General features: G+C 41.6%; 1 protein-coding gene across 9 annotated transcripts in view; it reads left to right on the plus strand.

Annotated features, from left to right (window-relative positions):
* Positions 1-26,617, plus strand: part of PHACTR2 (phosphatase and actin regulator 2) — a gene marked incomplete at its 3' end in the record, with an annotated part of 267,951 nt that overhangs the window by 136,194 nt on the left and 105,140 nt on the right. For 2 of the 9 annotated variants that reach the window (XM_084777044.1, XM_084777045.1), the window contains exon 1: positions 11,536-11,768. The exons of 6 other annotated variants lie outside the window; for them this stretch is intronic. In XM_084777044.1, coding sequence (XP_084633170.1) covers positions 11,723-11,768 — 46 coding nt within the window. In that variant the 5' untranslated portion in view covers positions 11,536-11,722. Of the gene's footprint in view, positions 1-11,530; positions 11,769-26,617 lie in introns of those variants that run through there. One more of the 9 variants, XM_084777048.1, reaches the window with a different exon arrangement.

Below are 26,617 nucleotides of genomic sequence, written 5' to 3' on the forward strand. Positions count from 1 at the left end.
ATAAATCTTGTTTTGATGAAAGACTAAGTCAGAACACCTGCGAGCTCCAAGGCTGCCCCTCCCTCTCTCCTTCCCTCCCCCTTTCTGGGCTGCCATCTTTGTCACCTGCTTGGAGACTGTGTCAACTTTTCCCTAATTGAGAAGTAATTGACAGGAACTGGAATCCGCTCTATATTAAAGTGCCTCCACAGTACGTGCGCATCTCCCCAGAGGGTTGTTTAACTTGGAGGGATTCTTAGGTTTACATTTGCATTCTAAAATATCAGAGCATTTCTTAAGGAATTAAAGTTATACTCCCCCCCACACACACACACACGCCCCATTTCAAAATTCCTGGAATATATGAATAAAGAGCTGTTGAAACTAAGCCCGCTGAACACAAGAAATTACTTATTCTGTTCCCTTAAGACATCAATTGGAGTTTTGAAGATACAATTATACTACAAATAAAAATATGACAGAGATGTATTTACTCTACAGGGGATAAAAATAAGCAATGCATAGTTCTTCATCTGTTTTTCATTATTGGATTCTGAGTTATTTAATAAAGTGGTTTAAATAACGCCACAAATTTATTTGCGTCCCCCTCCCTCCTAATGCAAAATAATAACTTTTAAATTACCTCCCTAGTAGCAATGTTTCAGTTCTGCTAACTTTAGGAAATTCTTTCATCTTAAATTATATTCACCTGCATTCCAATTCCTTTTTCCATTTATACCTGGGGGTCATTCTCCTGGGGTGTGTTGAGTCACAGGCTTTCCACAGTACCCACCGGATACTGACTATACCACACAATGAATCATCAGTCTTGTTTTTTTTTTTTTCCTTAAGCCTTATTTTATTGCTGCTTTTATTTTTCTTATTTCTTCCCCCTTCCTCTCTCCTTTTAGCATCAAGAGGCTAATGCTACCTAACTCAGTGCTAGATTGGATCATGTGTTCTTTCTTGGTTTTCAATAAATACAAAACTAGAACTCTAATTATCCTATTAGCTTTATTGCACATGTTTACTGGTCCTTCATGGTTTTTTTTTTTTACTCCCAAATAATTTATTAATTGTGATTTGATTTCCTATGTTTTCTTAGTGTGTTGATTTGGGTTTCCAAAAATAGGTGAGGAAAACAAAAGATTGTTTTCTTTGTTGGTTTTTATTTTAAGTGGACAATTTGGATTCTTTGTTGGTTTTTATTTTAAGTGGACAATTTGGATGGTGGCCAGAGGTTGAGGATATATAATATGGATTCTTATAATATGTTGAGATCTCTCTTATCATACAGTATTTACTGCATGGACATATTTTCCCTTTCTGTCTGTACTTATTTTTCTTTCTTTTTTCAGTACTGAGGAACAAATTAGGCTTTGTACATGCTGGCTAAGTGCTCTATCCCTGAGTTAGTTGCTTTTTCTTCAGTCTCCATCTCAAAGGATGTCTGCGACATTAAGTTTGGTCTATTGGATTGTTCAAACCCATAACTATAAAAATGGCCTCTTTTCTTAATCTCATGGATTTTTAGCGATATGTTTTTTTTAAAAACTCTCCATATTATTGCATGCCCATCCACTTAGCAATTCCACCTATTTTCTAGGTTCTGCTCTAAGAAGCATACAAGTTTATACTTTGTGCACCTTCTTAGACTAATCTTCCATTTTATAGTACATCTCTCTGTTCTTTATTATTGTGATGTAAATTTTGATTAACATATTATTAATAAAATATGTTAGGATTTTGTTAGGAAAGAATATAGGAATTTCTTTCTTGCTGGAGAGGTTTAAATGATTAAGCACTTTTAGTGAACGGTTGATTTAGTACACAACTCCTTGAACTGAATTGTAGCCCCGAATGACAGCACATAACTGAATGTGTGTGGAGGGGTTGATTTTTTTCAGTAGTAAAAGGTTTCTGATTGCATAAAAACCAGTATGAAGTCCAATGTAAAGTTTGCAAGATGTCTTGATGGATGAAAGTACTTGTTGTCGAGGTTGGAGAAATGACTCAAGGGTTAAGGGCTCATTCTGCTATTACAGAGGACTCCATGACCCCCCAACTCCAAACTGCCAGTAACCTCAGCTCCAGGAAGATGCAATGCTTTAACCTTCACAGCCCACCTGCATTCATATGCACACAACCACAGACATACCCGCCTCCCCACCACCACCACTACCCTGCCCCGCAACACACACATTAAAAAAAAAAAATTCAAAGGTGCTTGCCATCAAACCTGAAGACCTGAGATTGATTTCTGGGACCCACATGGTGGGAAGAGAGAATTTACGTCCTTGAATTGTCCCTCTAGCCTCCACCTGGACATCATGGTATACTCATGACCTCATGCCTGCGCTTTCTCTCTCTCTCTCCCTCTCTCTCTCTCTCTCTCTCTCTCTCTCTCTCTCTCTCTCTCACATACATACACACACACACACACACACACACACACACACACGGGAATAATTAAAATTCAAATGCATAATGAGTTATGGTAAATTAAAGAAAACAATGACTTCTAAAATTTTTTGCCATTGTTCTTCTCCTTGGAAGTATCAAACTAGTGTATCTTTGGATCGTATTGCATTGGAACATTATATATTTAAAATTACTGTTCAAGTTATAGATTTGAGTTTCATTTAAAAAAAACTCTACAGGGGAAGGAAATCCCCCTCAGGAGCTGTCATAGGGGAGGGGAATAAGGGGAAAATGGGAGGGAGGGAAGAATGGGAGGAGACAAGGGATGGGATAACCATTGAGATGTAATTAATAAAATAATATATCTTTTTAAAAAACTCAATGAATTTTGGCTTGTGGTTAGGACAGAATTTCCAACAATTTCTGAACTAGCCCTAAATAGTCCTGTGCTGTTTTGTCCTATGTATTTATTCAAAGTAGCAATCTGAGCCTAGAGAGTTATAAAAGTCAACAGATCAACTCGGAAAGCTGTTATAGATGCACTGTGTCCTATAATATTATATTCATCCAAGATTCAATTCTTTTTGTAAAAACACAAGTATGACTATGTCATTCATGTGCCAATTTTCTTTTTCTTTAGTAGGTGCTAAAATTGTGTATGTACCAAATAATTGTTTTAAAATAAAGTTCCCTATAACTTTTATTACAATAATTTATAAACCTATTTTATATATCTTTATATCTAGGGACAGGTAGAAATTTTTAGATGGCTACAGGTTTCATGTAGAGCTCAGGCAGCCCTTATTTAAAAATGACTGTTTACCTGGATATAGAATTCTGTTAATACTTATTTTTCTATAGTACTGAAAGTAGATATATTTCTACTGACTTCTAGATTCATTATGATTCCTTAAAGTGGCAACTGTGTTTTCTATATACTATTTAAATTTTTCCCTTTATTCTTCACATTCAATTTAAATAGAATTTGTGTGTATGTAGACTGATTTTCTTTTTCCTATTGGTTTAAACACTATTTGCTTTCATTTCCCACTCAGATAAACATCTCGAAATTCATGTTCTATATTTCCACTTCCAACCCATGCCACTCACTTCCCGTTCTAGTCTTAATTACAATGATAGCTCGATCCTCCCAATGGAAGGAAGTCAGTGAAGGCCTTAATTCTCTCTGCCCACTTAATCCATCAAGATTCAAACCTATCAGAGTTGAGGAACATCTCAGATTTCCACTGCCCCAGCTGTTCTCAGACGCCGCCATTCATGGCCTAGGATCTTTTCCTAGTCTTTCTTGTCTCCTCCATTGTTTATTTGGAAGCCACCGTGACATCTACTGCCTTGCTGCCCAGAACGCAACTAGTCTTATCAGAAACCACCATGACCATGATCTTAAACTAAAAGGCAGAACATGTCCTTGCCTGTATAAGTGTCATCATGTACCTGTCCTAATGGTGGTAGTAAAAAGCCACAATCTTCCTGGCCAAATACAAGGCCTGAAGTGGTGGACAAATCCATTCTCCTCAGGTACCACTCTGCTGGAACTCACTGGTCTCCTTATGCTCCTGAAAACACACACCTCGTTCCTATATGGACTTTATGTTAACTGTTTTTTATTCTTGGAGCACTCTTTCCCCAGATTGTCATTTAGCTGACTGTTTCCCTCCTTCAGGTTTTTATGTAAGCATCATCTTCTTAGAGAGGGCTAATGTAAGTCCACCCCAGGCTCTCCCAAACCCTTCTCTGCTTTGCAACACTTTTCACTTTCTGGATTTTTATAAATGTACTGACTTAGTATGTTCACTGCTCATATTTTGTCTTTTACTTAGAACAGAAGCTCTATGAGTATTTGTATATGTGTGTGTGTGTTACATATAGTATCTCCTTTATTTTAGTCTCTGTTCTTTATAACTAGTACTTTAGTTATATATATATATATATATATATATATATATATATATATTCTAAGTACCTTGGAAATATATACATATAGATCATCCAAAGCATATATATCACATATAGATAATGAATGAATAAATATAATATACTGTAGTATAATATTCAATTATCTATTGCATTTTCAAATTACAGAAACATAATGAAATGCAGCTTCAAGCCAAATGATGCTAACTTAGGAATGAATAAACAAACTGATTTAGGTACATAATGGATGACACTCAGCACAAAAGGGACAAAGATATGAATACATAGGACACTGTGCATAATTTTAAAGAATTACATAATAGAACTAAACTATAAAAAAATCCCTGCACCTATATAATTCCATTTATTTGAAATTTCAAAAAAATAAGTCTATAAGGATGGTGGTATGCTAGCTTGATGGTGACTGAATAAACACCTGATTGGGAAAAGATGAAAGAGAGGATGGTATCAGTCCATTATCACAGCATGAGTGTGATCATGCAAAAACATCATATTTTGGAGAGAGAGAGAGAGAGAGAGAGAGAGAGAGAGAGGGAGGGAGGGAGAGAGAGAGAGAGAGAGAGAGAGAGAGAGAGAGAGAGAGAGAGAACATATATATCTGTGTTGATTATCTTTCTCTTTTCTCCCCTTTATTCCACCCTGGCCTCAGCCAAAATGGAATAGTCCCCACAGTCAGAATGAGCTGTGCCCTCTCAGTCAGAAATGCCCTCACAGGAATGCCCACGAGTGTGCTCTGCAGACCTCCTAGGAACTCCTCTATTTAGTCTACTTGACAATCAAGACTGAACATCACAGATAGATACCAGGCCAGTTGCTACCTGATACTAGAGATGGGACAAGTGTAGTGTGGGACAGGGACGAACTGCAGAAAGTATGATGGGACTTGCTTGTGGTGATGGTGCCACTACTTACTTACCAGAACCCACAAAACTGTTTACTTGAAAGGCAGGGATGCATTTTAGGATTGGTAACTTATTCCTCTAAAAGCTGCAGCATACAAGCAAATGAAAATAGTTCATTCTGATTGCATAGTATGAACTAATTTCATTCAATTTATTCCATTCATTTAATTTTTCTTTAGTTTGAGAAGCACTTTAGTCTTGAGGGAGGAATCTTTTCTGAACCGCCGAGTCTGTGTGGGAAATATGTGGACTGAGAAGCTATGTTCAATTGTCTGGGCTGTGTGTTCTTAACAGCTGGAAGAACAGATGTCTGTCGTGGTACTCACTTTTATAGTGGATGCTACATCCCCTTTCCCAGGGGACAGGTTCGATCCCACTTGTCCTCAAGCCCCTGCATAAAAGGCCTTGTTCACAGGAGGCACTCAGTCGTCACTAGCTCACTAAAAACATGACTGTTCATTCAGGCAGTCTACAGAAGGACAGAGACGCAGTCGGCAACAGCCTTGCTATCTTCAGCACACTATTAACGAACCATGCATTTTGTGCTGGATCGTTCTACGTCAATCTGACACAGGCTAGAGTTGTCTGAAAGGAGGGAACATTATTGAGAAAATACCTCCAAAAGATGGGGGATGGCCGAGCCTATTTTGGGAGGTGTTATCCCTAGCCAGGAGGCCCTGGGTTCTATGAGAAAGCAGACTGAGGAAGCCATGATGAGCAAGCCAGTAAGCTGTATCCCTCCATGCTCTCTGCTGTCAGCTCCTGCATCCAGATTCCTGTCCTGTTTGAGTTCCTGTTCTGACTTCTTTCAGTGATGTGCAGTGATATACATGAAAGTGTACTCAAAGAAAGAATAAACAGGCTACCAAGATGAGACTTGATAGCCTATGACCATTTAGTGGGGGAGGAGGTCCCCCTCGATCATAGACTTAGGGGAGGGGAATAGGGTGAAAGCGGGAGTGAGAGAGGAATGGGAGGGTACAAGTGATGGGATAACAATTTAGTTGTAATCTGAATAAATTAATAAAATTAAATTTAAAAAAAAGTGTAAGTCAGATAAACCCTTTTCTCCCCAGTTTTCATTTTGGTCATGGTGTTTCCTCACAGCAATAGAAACCCTAAGGAAGATATATATGTCCATATACAGATGAGGTTTTTGTTTGTTTGTTTGGTTTGGTTTGGTTTTTCAAGACATGGTTTCTCTGTGTAGTCTTGACTGTCCTGGACTCACTTTGTAGACCAGGCTGGCCTTGAACTCACAGTGATCCACCTGCCTCTGACTCCCAAGCGCTGGGATTAAAGGCCTGCACCACTACCACCTGGTGAGGTTTTTATCTATATGATGTTGTTGGTATTAAGGATAAAACCTAAGTGCTTATCCTACAGTTATTAAATGTTCATTGTCCCAAACACCTTCTTAGGGTCTGGGAACGTATATGGTACTTACTAAAACAATGGTTGGATTTTACATCAAACTTTTATTTTCTGTAAGCCAAACAGTAATTATTAAGGACATTTTAAAGATCACTTTCTATAGTGATTTAAAGATTTTGAATTTTATAGCAGTTGAAGAAGTCTCAAATGCTATTGATTCATTCTCCGTTTTGCATCAAAACTGAGGTAGAGTAACCTATAGGTGCTTCTCCTTCCAGGGTACAGGCAGAGAATTTGGAAAAAAGAAATTCCAGTCCCCCCTGTGAGCTCTATTTTTCTGTTAAATCTTTCAATAATGGCTCAGTCAGTAGGTAAGCACACAGCCACCTCTCCAGAGGGGCCGAGGCAAGGTATTTTGTTAATCCTGTTAGCTTGAGAGAACAGAAGTGGGGAGGCTCAGGAAATAAATCATAAGAAAGTATGAGAACAATAGGAGAGAAAAACTCACCTTACAGGTTGACTTCCTGCTCTGCCTAGCATTTGTGCAATGCGATCACTTCTTTTTCCTCCCCCCTCCCCCAAGGCTTAATGTAAGTAAAAGTCCAAACTGATGAGTCTTACCCAGAATTCTCTTTTTGTCTGGTAAGCTATGTGTTGTGTTAACACTTGTGTTCTCTCAGGATTGTAAATGAAATAAAACAAAAGAGTACAAGTCACCAGTAATCTCTACAGAGTAACTTTTTAAGATGTGAGCACTGATTGTATTTCCAGAACTTATACCCAAAGTATAAAACCCAGAAAGCCTTCCGTTGGTCTTTTCGTGGCCACAGCTTCCTAAGGTGGCTGCCTCTTGCAGAATGTAGCAGAAGTATGAAAGAAATAGGAAGTTGTAAAAACAAAACATAAGAAAGAGAACTGGAATGTGGTCTAGTAAAATAAATTCACTTGAAAGCTTGAAGATGTTTGCTTGTTAGATTTTTAGTTTCTGGGCTCCACATACTCCTTTATCACATCATTAGAAAATCCTTATGAAAGCATTTTTACCACTTAAAGATGAAAAGGTGTGCTCTAGTGACTTACAGCGGAGGGGAAGAGAGACAGGTCACTACTTTTTAGTCAATCCCAACATGGAAAGTACATAGAAAATAATGAGCTAAAATGATCCTTTCAGAAAATCTTTCTGTTTCCCATGCCTTTTTAAAACAACATTGTATTGAAATCTAAAACAGATAATTAAAAAAAATTCTTCTTAGAAAGTTAATACATTTAAATCCTTGCCTTCTCCTTAGGGAAGGGTTTGCCACAAGCTACAGTTCCCATTAGCCAAGGAAATGTCACTAACTTGTTACATTTTTCACAGCTAGGTCCAAAATAAGGATGTATGTTAATACTCTTTGTGAACATGAACATGGTTGTTTCCTGGACCTCTGTGATGCTCACTGCCCATCTAATCTTTTTTGGCGGGGAGAGTAGAGGCTGGGGGGCAATTTAACTCCCCTCTCCACTATGAGACCCCACCTTCAAGTTGCACAGTGGCTACTCAGTGGCTCTGACAGATCTGAGGGAGACAGAGACCCGGGATAAGGATTCATGGTGTCTAGGTTCTTCCTTCTCTGCGCTTAAAACTCCTCCAGTCACCAAACTGTATCTCTGCGTTTTGTACCCTGACCTCCTAGGCAGAGACTTTGTCATAGTCTCGGTTCATAAACGTTAGGTTGATGTCCGCTTTAATTTACCATAGTGCCTTCCATCCATGACAAGTGCAGTTGTCACTTTGGATACCCCAGATGGCTGGCTTTAATAATGCCCACATCAGAAAAGTCAGGGAAAGCTGAGTGGCGGAGTAAAGTGTTTGAAAACCTCCTAAGTACAAGTGCTTGCTCCTAAAAGCACACTGTCCCTCAAGGGAAATTCTAAGTAAATCCCCTCAATTTCATTTCTTCCTGGAAGTAAATGAATAAATCACAGCTCTTTCAAGGGTTGAAACTAGACTATGCAGTGGGGGAAAAAAAAAGATCAGTAAACGCTATTCTTCTATTTTTAGGAGGGTTTAATATAAACAGCTCCTCAAATCCAGTCATGGGATGATTTAATGACACTATGTGGTCCGAGACAGAAGTGCTGGTGTGCTGAAGGTAGCACCTTCTGATTCGGAGTCAACGTGTTCCATTGCAAGGAACTTTGCAAGCCAGGTGACATCAGTTTTGCAGGTTCATGAATGGATATTGTGTCCCTCCCTCCTCCCTCCCTCCCTCCCTCTCTCCCTCGCTCTCTCCCTCCCTCTCTCCCTCCCTCCATGCTGAGAAATCCAGAATGAGGGCTAGAGCCAAGGGAGCCAATGCTGAGGAAGTTGGTGCTCAGATAGGCGCTCATCATTTCTAGCATTTTCAGAGTCCTTGGAAAGAATAGCCTAACAGAGAAATGCCTGTTTTTCGGGTGACATTAAATGTTCCTAGCATCCACTGTAAGCCCTCGAGAGCAACTCCCAGAACTGTTTGTCTGAGTACAGTAAGGCACCAATGAGGCATCTGGGAAGGACATTATGTCAAAATACTTTTGTTTTGTTCTTGACACAGTATCTTACGTGTATCTCCAGCTGACCTGGGACTTACTGTGTAGCACAGGCAGGCCTGGAAACTCATGGTAATCCTCCTACCTTAGCCTTTCAAGTGCTGGGATTTCAAGTGTGAGCCACCATGTCAAGCTTCAAAATATTCTTGTTTTATTTCACTTTCTATTCTTTATGTTTTGGTCTCAAAAAGGCGGCTTGGGGGTTACTGTAGACTTTCTCTGTGTGAATTGGTGTAAGTTCTCAGCTATGATAAAAGGGTCTTCAAACACTGGGCCCCAGCAGAAATTCTGGAAGCAGGATGTCCTTCCTACCCATATAAAGGAACCTTGCGGCACGCTTGCTGAAGTTTGGCTGATGTGCTTCCAGAGGAATGGAATGGGACTGGAAGAGCTTTGGGGAAACGTGTGTAACCTGATGACTGTTTATTGCAATTCCAGATAAGGTCGAGCAGTAGATCAACCATTGAATCAGGAAAGGTCTTGAACAGGTAAATATGGTTGTTTTAAGACAAAAACACAAAACAAAACAAAAACAAAAACAAAAAAGCTAGAACCATAGAGCACTTCTTCCCCCACAATGCTTGGAATAAAACTTTGTAGAAGAAAAAAAAACTTCAATATTGTTTCTCAAAGAGAAGAAATAGTGATAGCAAAAAAAAAAAAATCACTGTATTACAGCTTATCATCTTTAAAAGCTTCTATTATGAACTTTCAGCGGGCAGGATTTACTGTGTTTCCCATGAACAATGACTTCCTTTATCAGCAAAGCGCTGCCAGGAGCACAGTAGTAACATACCTCCCCTCCTAACTTCCACAAACACTTTGCTTCTTTGCTTTTTAAGGCAGCTTAAAGCAAAAGAAAGGAAAGAACCAGAAATATCATCGTTTTCTTTCACTGCTGAGTTCCCAAGTGGGATGTAGCCTCACAATACTCCACGAGGGTAGGCAGTGTTGATGTTATTGTCCTAATTAGATCGCATGCTTTGGCAAGTCAGTTTCATTTTTAAAATTGGTATTTCTTGGGTTTGGTGCATACCTCAGTAGCAGTGGGCCTGTCTGGCATGCAAACAGCCCCCGGGCTCAACTCCCATCACTCTCCCCCAAATAGTCATGGTTGCTTAACAGCTTTTTAAGGAGAAGAATGTCCCACCAATAGAAAGGGGCCGCTTACTTAACTATGATGAAACAGATAAGCAAGTGTCTTTCAAAAGAACCAAAACAAGCTCCTACTGAGTTTGATCATATACACATTAAAGAAATGTGATTTTTATAATTAAAATATTAAAACAGATATCCTATAAGGTCCATATTTGAACGTTTAGTTCAAAATTGTTTAGGATAAATTATAAAATGAAAGATGGCATAAGCACCGTGAATGAATATATTGTGCTTTTTGATGAAATGTATAGATTCAGAAAGGTATGCACAAGTCATAGTATATAGCGCATAACAACAATTCATGTCACCACCCTTCTGTTGAATGTACTGTGTATGTGTTTGTGTGTATACACATATTCACACACGTACACACATATATATACACACATGTGTATGTACTGAGTCTAGATCACTCATCTTGCTACATATCAGCTGTAATGACAAAGCTTTTATCTGTATTCACAATTCACTTATGGGAACTTGAGACTTATTAGCATATTATGAAGGTGTTAATTCAGCTTTGGGGACATAATAGTTTGTCGCCTGTGTTGCTTCTGTTGTTATGGTTGTGTCTACCTTTTGAATAATTTAAATACCTTACTTTACATTAAGTCTTTTGAGGTATGGAGTTTTATGTGGTTAAGTCAAGTGTATATGCTCAGTTGACTTCACACATAGATCACTGTGGACATCACTGACTTGTGCTGTCCAACCTGAAGCTATTCTTTTTTTTTTTTTTTTTTTTTTAAATTGCGTTTGCTGAAAGGAAGGTAATCGTTAAAGAGAGGAAAACACTACGCAATGGCCTATCTAACAGGGCTGCAATGCTGCAAACAATATAAGGAAGGAACTAACTTTAAAGAAACAAACTTTCCTAAACTAAGTGCTAGTGACTAAGTACTTTAATGACTTTTTTCTCAGACATAGAGGGATCCTTTGACATTGAACCTAGACAATTAAAGGGAGTATTCTGATAGCCTTACTGCCCCAGGGGGGGTGTGGGCACCCAGCCCCGGGGGTGCAGCTGGACCAACACCCCCTCCCCCAAGCACCCCCCCATACACACATACACCTTCATCCCCGTGCTCTGCTTTTCCCTCTCCTCTGCTCCCGGTCGCCCTTGCCCCCCTCTTTTCTCCCGGTGACCCCTGACCCCAGCTAATCTGCATAGAGGAATGACAGGCATCCGCTGGGCTGGATCGGCCGCTGCCAGGGCTGGGCGACCCGCGCACGGGGAGAAGGTGCGGGACTGGCGGGCGAGGGCCGAGATGAGCGCGCGGGAGGCCGGCGGCGAGCGGACGGGCGCGCGCAGGAGCGGAGCGGCCCGGTGAGGCGGAGGCGCGGCGGGGCGGTCACCCGCCATGGGCCAGACCTCGGTGTCCGCGCTGTCCCCGCAGCCCGGCAGCGGTGAGTCCCGGGCCAGGCCGGCGCCTTCATTGCCCAGGTCCCAGGCGCAGGCCCCAGCTCCGCGCGCGTGCCCCGGGCTTTGGTTTTTCTCCAAATGACTCGAGAGCCAGAAAGTTCCGAGAAGCGCCATTTGCGCACGAGTCTGTTTTGAAAAGGCGAAACTTCGAGAGCAGGAGAAACATTCCCGCGGGCTCCCCCTTTCCTTAGGCTTGGCTTTAGAACAGACTAGAACGGAATTCTTTCAAGCTTGTCAACTGATTTATGGTTTGTTATTCGGAGCAGAAGTGCGGCTAGCTTTCCCCTTTCCTGGCAGGACGCTGAATATTTAATAACTACCCCCAAAATGTGTAGTTGGTTCAGATGATACGTGTTTTGTTTATATTATACACATAAGCCATAACGTTTAGGAAAGCTTGTATCTTGAGGGGGAAAGTTTGTTTTATAAAAATGTGTGTAAAGTTTCTGAGTTACAGTACCATGCTTCTTTTGGGGTTTTCTTAAAACAAAACAAAACAAAACAAAACAAAAAACAAAAACAAAAACAGAAGGAAGGTAAGCAGGCAGGCATTGTCCCCATGTATAGGGACAAACAATTATTTGGCAACACATCATGTGATTAGATAATGAAATAAACTTTCAAAGTAGTATTTTGAGATTTTTTTTCTCAATGATTTTTAAAACATGACCTCGCAGAGACTAGTTGAACATAGGTCTGGTGGACTCTTAGTCTTTAAAGACATCAACAGGATCTCACAAAAAGGAAGTGACAAGGCGCAGAGGAAGGTTTATAAAGCATTCCAGGATGTTTGAGTAGATGGAGCTTGGAGTCGCACGCCCTCCCCACGGCTTCGTTCCCTGAAATATCATAAACATTGCTGAGGCTTAGGGCTAACGGCCCTAAATAGTGAACCCTCTGCAAGGGAGAGAAAGTCGGATTCAAGACAGTTTATGTTCTCCCTTGCTGATAATGGTATGGCCACAGTGCCCTGGACATCAAAAGATGGCTTCTGAGTGCTTTCTTTGGGGGGTGGGGGGCGGTTGATGGGGCATGCTGATTAGAGTCTTCATTATAAGACTATTTGTTACAAGTAAGACTGGCTTTCTTTGTCTCTTTTATAGTGTGAGTCTTCAATTAAAGCAAGACTTTTTGTTTGGTTGGTTGTTCCTTCACTGGCAAAGATAGAATTAAATCATTGTTCCAGTGCACCCAGTGTCCTTGTAAGATTTTTAGCTCTTTTGCCACAAACTATGACTAGAGCGAATTATGAAGAGGTAAAGTTTGCCTTTACAAGGAATAGTTCTTAAGTGAAGTTTAAGAAGCAACCAAAATCCTAGAAATGTGGCCGTTTCTAGTGTAAGGGGGCGGGGGAAGGGAAAAAAAATCTAAGTTAACACCTATGATGGGAGCAGTGATATGGAAAAGATAGACAATCCGTTTAAATTTTTTTAAAGAAATTACACTTGGTCTTGAAAGATATTTTAGAGAACTCTCTCACCAAGCAGATTATATTTAAATTGTGGGTTCTTGGTTCAGATTCACACAACTTTGTGCCACTGAAATGACTAACCCCATACTTCATGAATGGAGCTTTTTTTTTTTTTTCCGTTGTGACTTGTCAGTTGAGGAATGGTAGTGGTTGTGTTGTGAAAGTGAAGTAGTTTTCTTGTGGTATCCACTTAGGATCTGTGTTAGCGGAATTCCGTTTCCCGATTGTTTCACCAGTACATTCTAAGTGACAGCGAACAAAGCAACAACTAAATGCAAGAAGGTTTCGCCCACTCCATGACTGGAGAATGATGAGCCCTGTGCTCTTCACTCCTTCTCAGCTGCTTCCCTGGCTTTCCAGGTGAGGTTTGGCCTCAGCCGTCAGTGGCGTAAGTCCGTTGTGGTCCCCCGAGATTAGGGTGCCTAAGTTGAACCTTATCATAAATGCTTAGAGGGGCAAAATCTGGGGAAGTCTGAGGAATCTCTAGCACGAGGTCCCAGAGTTCATACTTACCTCATGGTTTGAGGTTTTGTAAGAATTCACATTGTCACCATAAATCAGTTTGCCCCTCCCTCTTTTTGACTTCAGGCTCTCCTGAGGTGGACAGCTCTGGGCTACATTTAGCATTCAGGGACCCAGAGGTCGGCTAATAGCTATTTCTGAGAATAGGGAATTATACAAATAGTTTCATTGACATATAATCCACAAGCCATAACACTTTTCCATCGAAAGTGTAGTTTATTGTTTCTAGTTTAGGACTTGCATAACCATTAATCCCCATTCACTAATTCTCTCCCCGGCTAATAAACACGAATCTACTTTACCTCTCTATTGATTTGCTTATCTGGAGTGTGTCATGTGAATTGAACCGTATGTGTGTGTGTGTGTGTGTGTGTGTGTGTGTGTGTGTGTGTGTTGCTTTTGCCTTTGCTTTTTTTGTTTTATTTTTGTTTTTGATTTTAATGACTGGCTCGTTGGAGTTGCTGTAATGTTTTCAAGGGTCGACTGAGTTGTAGAATATGTCGGTATTTCGTCTCATCTTATTGCTAAATGGTGACGTTATTCTTTCATCGTGGTTATTTCTACTTAGATGGCTACTGGGACTACCACTGCTTGAACTTCGTGTAGAAGTTGGTGGAGATATGTTTTTATTTCCCTTAAGTCTATAGGTGGAAAGAATTACTGTGTCATCTCAGGGTTAACCTTTGAAGGGGCTGCAGGTTTCCAGAGCAGCTTCTTGCGCATATCTCCTTCAGCAGTGGATGACATTCCAGTTTCTTCACAACCTTGCTCAACACTCGCTGTTGTCCGTTTCTGTGTTAGCCATACTTCTGGACATCGACTTGCTGCCTCTGCTTTCTAAAGATGTGCATGACTGACAGAAACTCTCTGCTACCCTCTAGGCTGCTTCTGTAAGTGAACGGTACAATTTGAAGCTCACTCTTTTAAAAGTCTTGATGATGCCCTGTTAATTTTTCTTTTGGTTTTGGTTTGTGGTGTCGTGTCTTAAAAAACAAACAAACAAACAAACAAACAAAAGTTGCCCAGTGAAAACCAAGAACATTTATGGCTTTGTTTTCCTCTAGAGGGTTCTGTGGTTTTCACTCTTACCCTTAGGTCGGTGATACGTTCTGAGTTAATTTTTACGTGAGTTGCAGTGTGGAGTCTTAGCTTCATTCTCTGGCTTCTGGATATCCAATTGTCCCAGTACTACTTGTTCAAAAGATGATCCCTTGTCTTTTGAACTATGCGGCTGGGGCTATAGCTAGGTGGTAAAACATTTACCTAGCATGTTTGACCCAGGGTTCTATCCCAAATACAGGAGATTAGGGGGGTATAGAGAGGGAGGGGACGGAGGGGGGACAGAAGGGGGGAGAGAGAGAAAGAGGTGTCTTAGCACTGTAGTAGAAAAGTAGTTGACTATATAGTAAGGGTTTATTTCTGTACTCTCGGTTCTATCCAAATGTCTGTTTTTATGTTAGTACCATACACTGTATTACTGTAATTTTGTAGCAATATTTTGAAGCTGAGAAGTATGAGTCTTATTTGATTTCTTTTCAACATTCTTTTGTCTACTCCATCTCTCTTGTATTTGCACATGAATTTCACAGTTTGTCAGTTTTTATATAAAAGTCAAAATTTTAATGGACATCATGTTGAGCCCGTGACTCAAGCTCCATAACATTGCCGTCTTAAGATGGACAGTAATCTAATCCATGAAAACAATGTCTTTTCACTTATTTAACTAGTTTAAATATCACTTCTGCTGTTTATATGTGTGCATGTGTGTGTGTGCCTGTGTGTGTGTGTATGTGTGTTCATGTACACGTCCATATATGGAGGCCACAAGACAGCCTCATTTCTTTAGGAGGTCTGTCAGTCTTTTCTTCTTTTGATTCAGTATTTTTGACAAATACCTAACTAGCCTGGTGATTGCCAAGTAGCCCAGCTGGCTAGCTGTTGAGCTCCCCCAAAGCCTCCTGTCTCTTTTTCCTTGCCGCTAGGATCCTATCACTTCAGAATATTCTCATGTGGCACCTGGGGATTGACTCCAGCCTCCATACTTATGGCACAAGGGCTCTATTGACGTGCTTGTTTCTCCTGCCTCTCTTTGTGTAGTTCTCTGGGTTTTGTTTTTTTTTCTATTTAAAATCCATGTTCATTTCTTTCTTTGTTAAATTTATCCTTTAGTTTCTTTCTGGCTATTATGTTTATTCTTTTTCATTTAACTAACTTCCATTGCTAGTATTTAAAAATATAAAACTTTATCCTTGTATATTGATCTTATACCTTGCTGAGCTGATTTATCCTCCTAATGGGGTTTAATAGGCTCTTGATTCTTTTCTATGTTTAAGCTCATAATATATATGAGCTCTAGACCCAAAGTCATAGGCGAAGAAAGACATTTTCTTTCTTTCTTGTTTGAACGATGCTTTTCTTTACTTTTCAATTGAAAATCTCTTGCCCAGTGCCAAACAGGAATAAAAGAAGAGAGCCTTTCTGTCCTTTTGCTTAGTCTGGTGCAGGAGTTGGAGCGTGGGCTTTTTACCTACATGTGAGATGTTAAGCACTCTTCAGAGGTCCCGCACCAGGAAGCTCCTTCTAGTCCTAGCGTGAGTGTCTTCAGCATAATATTGGGTTTTATCCATAGCTTTTTTTTTTCTCTATTAGGATCTTGGTGTGATTTTTTTTTTTATTTTGTTAATGCAACATGTGGCATTAAGTTGATATTGGGATATTAAACTAACCTTGCCTTCCTGGGGTACCTTCATTTGGACATAGTATACAGTCTTTGTGTGTGTGTGTGTGGTACTAGATTAGGCTTGAAGAGCTTTATTGAGAATTGTATTCTTTATTTCTAAGCAGAGTCGAACCAGGCATGCCTTCAATTAGGGTGGTTCCTGTACTCTGTGGCCTTGTGCCCAGAACAGGTCATGGTAGACTGAACACAGGAAGTATTTGTTGGGTATATAAATTAATCAACAAATAATATTCTCAATGAACAGTTTGACGACTTTAAGCCAGTGATTATATGAATGAAAGATGTGCATTGTATTTTAGGGTTTTTTTTTCTTTTTAACTTCAAGAATTATTTTAGTCTGGTTCTGTTGTGGGAAGAGTAGTGTCTTAATCGTAATCTTCCTCAACCTCACCCCATTTGCGTTGTACCATAGACCTGCTCTTCGTAATTCTGCCCCAGCCTTTTAGGTAGAAAGGCCAGGGGATGTCTCGTCCCGTTCTTAGGAGACAAGGGAACAACTGATCGATGTGTGCAGGGCCATGCTAGATGCTGGTAGAAGCTGCGTCCACCTCTGTTTCCAAAGTTTCCAGATTTGGTTGAAGTTCCCACTCTATCCATTCTTTGTAAACCAGAAATAGAAAGAGAATGCAAAAACAGAAGGAGTTTATTTCCTCAATGAAAATAATGTGCACATGGTCAGAAGTCAACACAACAAGATGATTCAGTGTAAGAATGACGTGAGGTTCCTCCTAGCTCCCCCCACCCCCACCCCGCCCTGCTCTCTATTTATAGCCCAGCATGCACACTGATTTTTCATCCCACGGTTGTTTTTATGTGTATCTTCTGCAAAACAAACAAGACTTGTCTTACTTACTGCTGTGTCCTTCCAATTTTTCACGTACTAGGACTCGAAAATATGTCCATACTAATTTCTTTAATTCTGTGGACAAATGATATTTTAGTATGCAAATTTATAACAGCCTCCTTTAAAAGAACCCCGTGTTTTTCTGCTATGCTTATACTTCTGTGTGTTTTCGGGGTCCGTTCTGCTTACGTGCACCGTTATGAACAACGTTGGGCATGCCAGTAGAATCTCTTGGTAAACAACTTGCGTGCATGTTTTATTTGGACAGCCTTCATTACATTGCTTCTGTTGAAGCCACCTCACTGTAGCCACTTACTCTGAGCGTTGCTTTTCTGACTGCTCACAGTGCTGCCTATCAAGTGGGCCTTTGCCCGTATACTTAATAAGAAATAGAAGTCATTCCCTCTGAGTGGGATGGCCTACAGGCTTAATACATGGCGGGGTCTTAGCAACTCAGCCTTTGCCTAGGTGTCCATGTGTGGTGATGACATTATACACCGAGCGTGACCACAGGGTTCTACACGAAGGGTTTCTGGCAGTTTTTGTGAACACCTGGGTGTGGAGGAGTGCTTCCCATTTTGATAGTAAAGTTGGGCATTTGAAATTCTTTGCTTCTGAATCACCCATTTGTGGCCTTTGGGTGTTTTTATGGCTTCCCAGATTTGAGTATGAACGTGATTGGTCAGCATTGTGCACTTGTTTGTAAGTATGTTGATGGCTGTTTTGAAGTAGAATTCTATGTAGACTATTTTTCACAGAGCCATCTTAGGTTTCATGAAGTCAAACTGATCAAGTCCTTTGTTTTCTTATGAGTTCCGGTTTCCTGACAGAGGCTTTCCTCTGCTGTTGATCTCTGTGATTTATTCTGGGTTGTGATAAAAAGATTGGGTCTTGAAAAATTTTTAAGTAACTGTAATACAGTCTTGTATCTGCAAAGACAACAAAAATACAAACAAGTTTTATCATCAGCAAAACGGAAGGGAAATCAGAACTAAATGAAATATTAGTATCATGTATGGAAAATGATGGTGGTAAGAGAAGGGGTAAACACTCAGAAAACAAAGGACACAGGTCTTTGGGGGCGGGCAGTGTTCAAGACACAGTTTGTCAGTGTAGCCTTGGCTGTCCTAGAACTCACTCTGTAGACCAGGCTGGCTTTGAATACACAGAGATCTGCTTGCTTCTGGCTCCTGAATGCTGGGATTAAAGGCCTGTGCCACCAAGCCTGGCATTTCTTTCTCACATTGTAAAATTTATTTATTTTTATGTTATGCACATGAGAGTTTTGTCTGCATGTATGTCTGCGTGAGGATGTCAGATCCTCTGGAACTGGAGTTACAGACAGTTGTGAGCTGCCATGTCTGGAACCCAGGGCCTCTGGAAGAACAGGCAGTGCTCTTAACCACTGAGCCATCTCCCCAGCCCTCCCATCTCACTTTTAAAAATAGAAAACAATCAGAAATTTGCTCATCACTTCCTCCACATTGGGCTGTAGCTCATCAGATCTGGCCAGAAGTGACATCATAAATATTTATAGTTTGAATTTATGCTATCTTCAGTAGTCTGAAAACATAATAACCAACAGACAAGTCCAGCTTTAACTTTTTCTTGCCTAATGCAGTAAGAAAGGAGATAAACTTACATTGCTGGGTCTGTGATTGAGCCTTTTAATTTTCCTAGAAGGAAAAAATGTGACATGCTTTCTTTCTTTGGATTCCTCCAATGTTAACAGGCTAACTGCTGGCTTCTATTCTTGGGGGAGGGGGCAGAGATTAATATTTACTGAAGACTCAACTGATGTAAAAGTGATATTGAGGTAAAAATAGCCTTAAGAAAATAAACACACCCATTTCTCTTCCATTTCCCCCCACCCATCTGAGGCAGAAGGAACAAAAAACAAAAAATCCTGTAATCTGAAAGGGAACATGCAAATGGCATCACTTACCAAAATGTTGCTCTGCCCGTTATCATTTACACTTATAAACCACCTTTCCATTTATTTTTATTTCAAGGACTGGAATTTTTCCCCCTGTAGTCCTGGCAAGTCTATGACTGCAGTTTTTAATCCTAAGGAAATTTGGTTTGCCAGAGAGAGAGAGCAAAGAGAGGGAGGGAGGGAGAGAGAGAGAGGGAGAGAGAGAGAGAGAGAGAGAGAGAGAGAGAGAGAGAGAGAGAGAGAGAGAGAGAGAGAGAACTGAAATGCTATTTTGCTAAAGGAGTATCCTGGAAAGCTATGCTGCTCTGCTTGGTGGAATATCTCTGCGAACTAGCCTGTTTTATGGGGCGATATAAGAAGGGAGAAAAGAGTGGCCCTTTATCCAGACAGTGGCTCCTGAACCGGCTGTTTGTAAAACGTTATGCTAAGCTATAGGAAGGAGCCAGAAACCTACACAGACCACACCTACAAGATGCTTAATGAAGCTATAGAGTAATGGGAGGTAATGGGCAATGAGAGACGAGAGGGGATAGCTAGTGGACTGGATAAAACAACCCAGGTTCAGTGCTGGAGCCCTAACTGATAGAGGTATTGGGGGGGGGGGAAGGGGGAGGGGGCGGGGCTGATAAAGACAACGCAGACCATTGAAGATAGCTTATTTTTCAGTCAGAAAGATTGTTACAGTGTTGTTTTGCTCCAGGCTGGGTGCATGTGCCTGCCCCGTGCTGTGCAGGTTTCACAGGGACAAACAGCAAGGGAGAGTAATCCAGCAAGGTGGATGAGAAGCTTAGGTGCCTGGTCCTGGGGAGTAGCTGGAAAAGTGGGGAGAGAATGTCACCCATGTGAAAGTCTGGCCTCTCCTGCTCCACCACGTGTAGAATGCCCTGCTTCCTCGACAAGTCGGCTGGAATACTTCCTGGACATCTCAAAGGCAGCATATGCAAACGAAAGACTTGATGTCGTACTCCACACCAGCTCTGCCTTGGACTTTCAGCACTTTATTAGATTGTACACCAGTCACTCATAGTGCCAAGCCTAGGAGTCATCATCCTTCGGAATCCATTCCTTAGGCCTCCTCCAAAGAGCATCCCAGGCAGTAATTTTTATTTTGTCTTTACTGCTACCTGCCAAGCCCTGGCCTGCTATTGCCCAGATAACTGCAGTAGGTCTTTCTTCTGCAATTCATTTGCTGCACAGCAGCTAGAGTGATTTTTTTTTTTTTTTTTTTTTGCATACTTCATGTCACTGCCGTTATACCTAGAATGAAATTCAGACTTTCCCCTCTGGCCCCTGAGGCTCCATACAATTGTAATGATCTTCGTCCCTTCTGCCTGATCTCCTCTCCCTTGGCCTTGCCCCAGGGTTCCCTTCTGGTGCTGCCCTCTCTGCCCTTTCTATCACTAAAGCCTGGGTTGGTCCTCCCCATGGGCCGTTGCAGCCGCAGCTCCCATTGTCACTCTCACCCCTTGTCTCCATAGTAGTTCAGCACCCGCGTTCCAGAATCTTCTCAGAGATCTTCCCTGACCATCCCTTTCCAGCCTAGCCCACCTTTCCCAATTGACAGCCATAGGTTCCCCCGTGGCTCTTAACACTCAGACAGCCTTGCTCTTGTTTGCTTGTTCCACGTCAGAGCGTAAGCTCCCAGGCTGAAGGACATCGTCTCTCTTATGGGGCGGGGATCTACTTGTTCTTTTAGCTACATGCCTGACGTAAATACTCCCTGTGGAAAAAGGTAGCTGTGATGGCCAGGCCATGTATTCCCAGAGCAGTAGGAATGGAGAAGGTACTTATGAAGCAGCTAAGAAAAGCGGAGTGGCTTGCCTCCACTGTGCCACGTATACATCCCTCCAGCATCCAAACAGCGTCCTTTCGTTGCTACTTACTTCATCAGTCAATTCCATACATCTCCTGACTTCCCAGTGTGCAAACTGAAGGTGGGACTCCCTTTACCTTCCCCACCTTCGCCTCAAGTCGCATCTATTCTGCCCTCCCATTTTATCATCTTCCCAACAACAAGCTGATTTGTACTTTTCTTAGCTCAGAAGTCCAAAGAGCTTAGAAAAAAATAATAAACTTAGTGACAGCTGAGCTTTGCTCATGGTCACTCTCCTGGGTAGCTGTTGTTTCCCTCCTGGGGTTTTCTATCTTCGTGCCCTATGCTCTCGTGCCCACACCAGTCTCCAGTTATGTAAACCTCCTCTCTCTAGATTCAGACACACACGTAGGGCTCTCCTCCAGCTTGCTCCGGGCGGGATTTATGAGCAGGTGTTTGCCACCTCTGTTTGGAGTGGATTTCATGTCGTCTTGATGCCCAGCTGTTGCTTTGAGATCTCCTGGCACTGAGCCCTGGGGTTCCTTCTCCTGCCTTCCTCTGCTGACTGTCTTGGGTTGCTGGATCCCATGTCGTCTCCCCTATATCTTCTTCCTGGATCTATTCCTTTATTTTGGCAAAGCACACAGGCAGCATCTTGAGAAGGGCTCATGGGACACACACACACACACACACACACACACACACACACATATATATATATATATATATATTTTGGTTCTTGTATTAGAAAATGCCTTTCCTTTGGCTTCATGCTTGGTTGATAGCTTGGCTGGGGCTTTAGGTAGGAAGACAAAACTTGCTGCAGTCAGCACAAACACCACCCTCCCTGACAATCAGTCACGACCATCATTTTCCTCTTATGTACAAAGACTTATTTTTCTTTTCAGAAGATACTGTTTGAACTTATTTCAGAAGGCCCTTTTGAATGATTGTCATATGAAATCTTAGCTTTGACCCTGCTTATTGCAATGGCCTAAAAAATTTATGAAAGTTTAAAAGTCTTATGGATAAATAGACTAATTTAATAAATATATTTGCTGTGCTGACATTTTAAGAAAGATTCTCTTTGAAGAAAGCTCTGTGTAGGTTTATTGCAATTTCCATGCACTTTGTTTTTCTGTTTTTGTTTCTGTTTTTGCTTTTGCTTTTTGTGATGTGTTTTGTTTTGTTTTGTACCATTGCCTTTTCAGAAGCCAGGTCCTAATGCAGGGTTGGCATGGTCCACCCCGAGGGGTGACATTTCCTAAATTCGCCCAAGCATTCGGTCCTCTGCTGTTCTCGGTACAAAACACTGGTTTCTAGTCTTCATATTTTAGGGTCTGCCCAATCAGAATCTTCCAGTGAAGGCTCTCAGTGTGAGAATTGAGTATGCTTTCTGGAGACGTAAAGTGGGACCTGATCTCTGGAAAAGAATTCAGGTTATAGAAATATAACCTAAAATTTGCCTTCGAGGAAAACGTCTCATCAGTGATGGTGCCTGTGTCTCCCTTCGTGTGAGGCAAAAGGGACAATGTCTGGTTCAGAGATGATTGTTTTTCATTCAGTGTCCTGTTGAAACAGGTCATTAATCTGTACTATTCATGAACAAATATTCCCACTGGCAGTTTTGGCATTCTCACTTCCAGAAAACTTTTTCTTCTATATTTTTTGTGAAAACTACAAGTATCCCAGTAGTTTATTTCCCACACCTGAGTTGAACTAAACATGTTACATTCATAGGGAAGGTGGCCACAATCCCTAGGGAAAAGCCACAGGCACAAGTAGGGGCCAGGTCATGAGGAGTCCCGGGAATGCCACCTGAGGGGCTGCCTGCCCACTGCTTACTAGGGGAACCCCAGCAGAGAGCAGGGCAGGGCATGAAAACAGGTGTTTAGTAATGAGGAGGAGGAGAAGTGTATGTAAGAGGTTTAGTAAAACCCACATCCAAGAGGCTGAGCCCTTCGCCCTGTTAGAAATGTGGGCAGCACTTTCTGCAAAGTCCAGGAGGAAACAATCATTTATTTAAAAATTCATTTCACATGTTCCTTTTTAGACAGTGTTTGGCATTTTTGTTTTCACCTCTTTCTGTACTTCAGGGGTCTGTCTTTTCAGATTAGTGCCTATTTACAGTGCAGTGCCCAGCATGAAATAAATTCCATTCAGTCTTAATCAGAGCTCTTAAAAGCTCTTTCTAAAGAATTCTTTAGCTTCCTGGAGGAGGAGAAGGCTGTTCCTGTAGTTCAGGTTGTTCTGGGCTGGGATGTGGAACATTGCTCGGGACCTCCTTTTTGGTGTGACATGGTCTGGCAGCAACTAGAAAGTTAACAGGCTGGAGAGAAGAGCCATGCTGCCTGGGTTGAGATTGCAGCTAATAATTTCATCTATTCAGATTCTGCGCTTTTCAAAATGGCTTCTGCCCCTGCGAAGCTTGACTCATGCTGACCTGCTAGAGTGTTTATAGAAGAGCTGGCTGAGGGTGGAAAGCCGGAAGAAACCAGAACACGTTCACTGAGCCCAGGGCCTGAGTTCCCCCCCATTGGCCTGATGGAGCCGTGTTCCGTTTTCCTCCAGCTTCTAAGGCAGGATTGTATACATATGTGCATGCCAGTGTTCTGTTCCTTGGAAAATATTTGACTGCCAGTTTTTTTTAAAGCAAACATGAAAAAAAAGTGTAAAATCAAACATGAGAGTTTTTGAAGGAATTTAGAACTTTATACTTTGACAAGCTGAATCCCCTTCAGACATCCAAGCACAGAATGTTAGAAAACATGTATACCTCATTACACAAACAAAGATGTTTTAGTTTATAAGGCTGTTTACGGTGTTCATAGAAGAAGCCTTTTAAAAGCCCTTCTTGTCCCCTCTTTTAAGTGAGCTGAGGGAGAGATGAGATTAGAAGCCGCGTGACATTTTTGTCCACCGTCAACATGTTGATAAAATAACCTTACAGAAAATAATAAGTGTCTGTGTGTATAATAGGGTTGCCTTGGAAAACTACTGCAGGCTCAATGGCTTCAACAGGAGAAAGTTAGTTTCTCATGATTCTAGAAACTAGAACTTCAGGGCCCAAGGTATCAATCAATTTGTGTTGAGGGTTTCCTTCAATGTCCTCCCTCTGTGTCCTCCCTCTGTGTCCTCCTCCGGTGTCCTCCCTCTGTGTCCTCCCAAGGTAAGCTCTGAGTTCACAGTTCTGTGTCAACTCACTTTTAAGATGTCAGCCATATTGGATGATCTTCTTTTATTCCAATTACCCTTTTACAGGCCCTACACTGAAAACTGTCACAGTCTCGGGTACTAGGAGTTAGGACTTCAGTCTGGGGATTTGAAGGAAGAGACAGTTCAGCCCCTGACAATGCCCTGAAAATCTGAGTGCAACTATGATCATCAGTAATATCCCACTAACATATTAGGCCAATTGACTTATTTCTACTTATTTTTAATTTTTTTAATTTCTTAAACATTTTTATTACATTTTTATTTATTGTGTGTGTGCATGTGTGTGTGTGTGTGTGTGTGTGTATGAGAGAGAGAGAGAGAGAGAGAGAGAGAGAGAGAGAGAGAGAGAGAGAGAGAGAGAGAGAGAGAACATATGTACATATACCACAGAACACAAGCAGTAGAACTCAGAGACAACTTGTAGGAGTCAGGGTTTTCTTCCCCGCCCCCTCCCCCCATCTTCTGCTGAAGATTGTCTTGGGGACCCACCTCAGGCTGTTAGGTTTGGCAGTCACTGCCTTTACCCACTGAACCATCTCACCAGCCTAGTTTCCTTAATGTCACTCCTTAAGGTATACAACTTCTTCCCTCCTACAACCTCAGTGTGTCAGGCACTGCTATGAATTACGTTAAGAAGATGAAATAAAGGTGGCTTTCAGCAGTGGAAATTAGCTAGTGTCATCCAGGAAATCAAGCTTAAGATGTGAGGGGGGGAGTTAGATGCTGCTCTCTGTGGGAGTCTCGTGGCAGCTGTAATTAGGTAAGGACTAATGGCCAGTATATTCTGGCTTGAATGTTGAACTGGTTGAGTAGTGCCTTGAAGAAAACCAAAACTGCTTAACAATATTCCAGTTTCCCATCCAGTGTGGCCCATAACTACAGATGTGCCGCCTCACTGGTGTCTCCATCTTCTTCAAGGTCCCTAGACATGAAAAACTCAATTTAGAGAAAGTACTTGCCCCAAAGTCATTATGTATCCATCTTTTCTTTTCTGTGATTCTTTTTCCTCTATATGTTCTATTGTCTTTGGTGTTCGTGATACTCAGCAGTGTCTTCACAAAGGCCTTCTAAAATCAGAGAGAGAGAGAGAGAGAGAGAGAGAGAGAGAGAGAGAGAGAGAGAGAGAAGGAGAGAGAGACAGAGACAGAGAGACAGAGACAGAGAGACAGACAGACAGACAGACACGGGGTGGGGGGCAGGGTGCCAAGAGAAAGATGGTATTTAAACACCTGTCACAATAAAGACAGACTAAGAATATTCTTTCCATAAAATGCTGCAGCCTCACTGAAGCAGTTGGTAACTCAAAGAAGCTGCATGTGTGACTGCATGACTGCCTGACTGACTCACTGACTCACTGACTGACTGACTGACTGACTACACTGGAATTCTGTCCATACGCACTGCATTCTCAGGTTTGTTTTCTTGTTGCGGGCAGGTGCTAGGGATCAAAGTCAGGGCCTTGGACATGCTAAGCAAGCATTCTGTCACAGAGCCACACCTGTGGTCTCTGGCCCTCCATACTGTAAAACACCTAGTAGGGTTTTCACAGTGGCACCCATCTCTTCTTAATTTCATAGGGACGCCCATCTGAATAATGTAGACATTCTACTCATGGAGTCTCAGAAATGGAGATAGTGCTTTGAAAGGGCATCCAACTTCAATAGATTGAGAAGTCATTTAAAATAGAAACTATCCTCCAAGCGGTAAAGATCACGTGCAACAGTGTTCTTCCTTCCTCTTGTAAGAGCTTTCAAGACTCTCCAGTAACTTTACAAAAGACTTAGTTTTTATTTTTATTGTGTGTGTGGTGTGCATATGGGTGTCCCTTATAGGTCAGAGGGCAACCTCAGGTATTGGTCCTTCGTTTCTGTTGCTTGCTGCTACACTAAGCTGTCTGGCCTGTCTCCACTTCTCAGCTCTCATTGGAGCAGTGGGATTCCATCTGCTGGATGCTACTTGCAGCTCTATGTGGATGCTGAGGTTCCAAACTCAGGTCCTCTTCCTTAGAAGGCTAGTGCTTGTACTACTGAGCTGTCTTCCTAGCCCAAATGACTTAAATTTATAGTCATCTCTCAGACCAGGAATTTCCTAGAAGGCAAACAAACCTTAAGAGAAGCAAAGCATTCCCCCAGAACTCCAGGTGGGACACAATTATCTTCAGCCTTGACTTGAGTCCATGTACTGGTGAGGGTGAGCATCAGAGTGAAGATGCACAGAAATTCTTAGCCAAGCACCCATTCTTGTTAATCGGATCTTTGTTGGTTTGGTCTTTTTAAGCCTCTTCACAGATA

This window comes from Acomys minous, assembly GCF_964271855.1.
Source record: "Acomys minous genome assembly, chromosome: 3".
NCBI lineage: Eukaryota > Metazoa > Chordata > Mammalia > Rodentia > Muridae > Acomys > Acomys minous.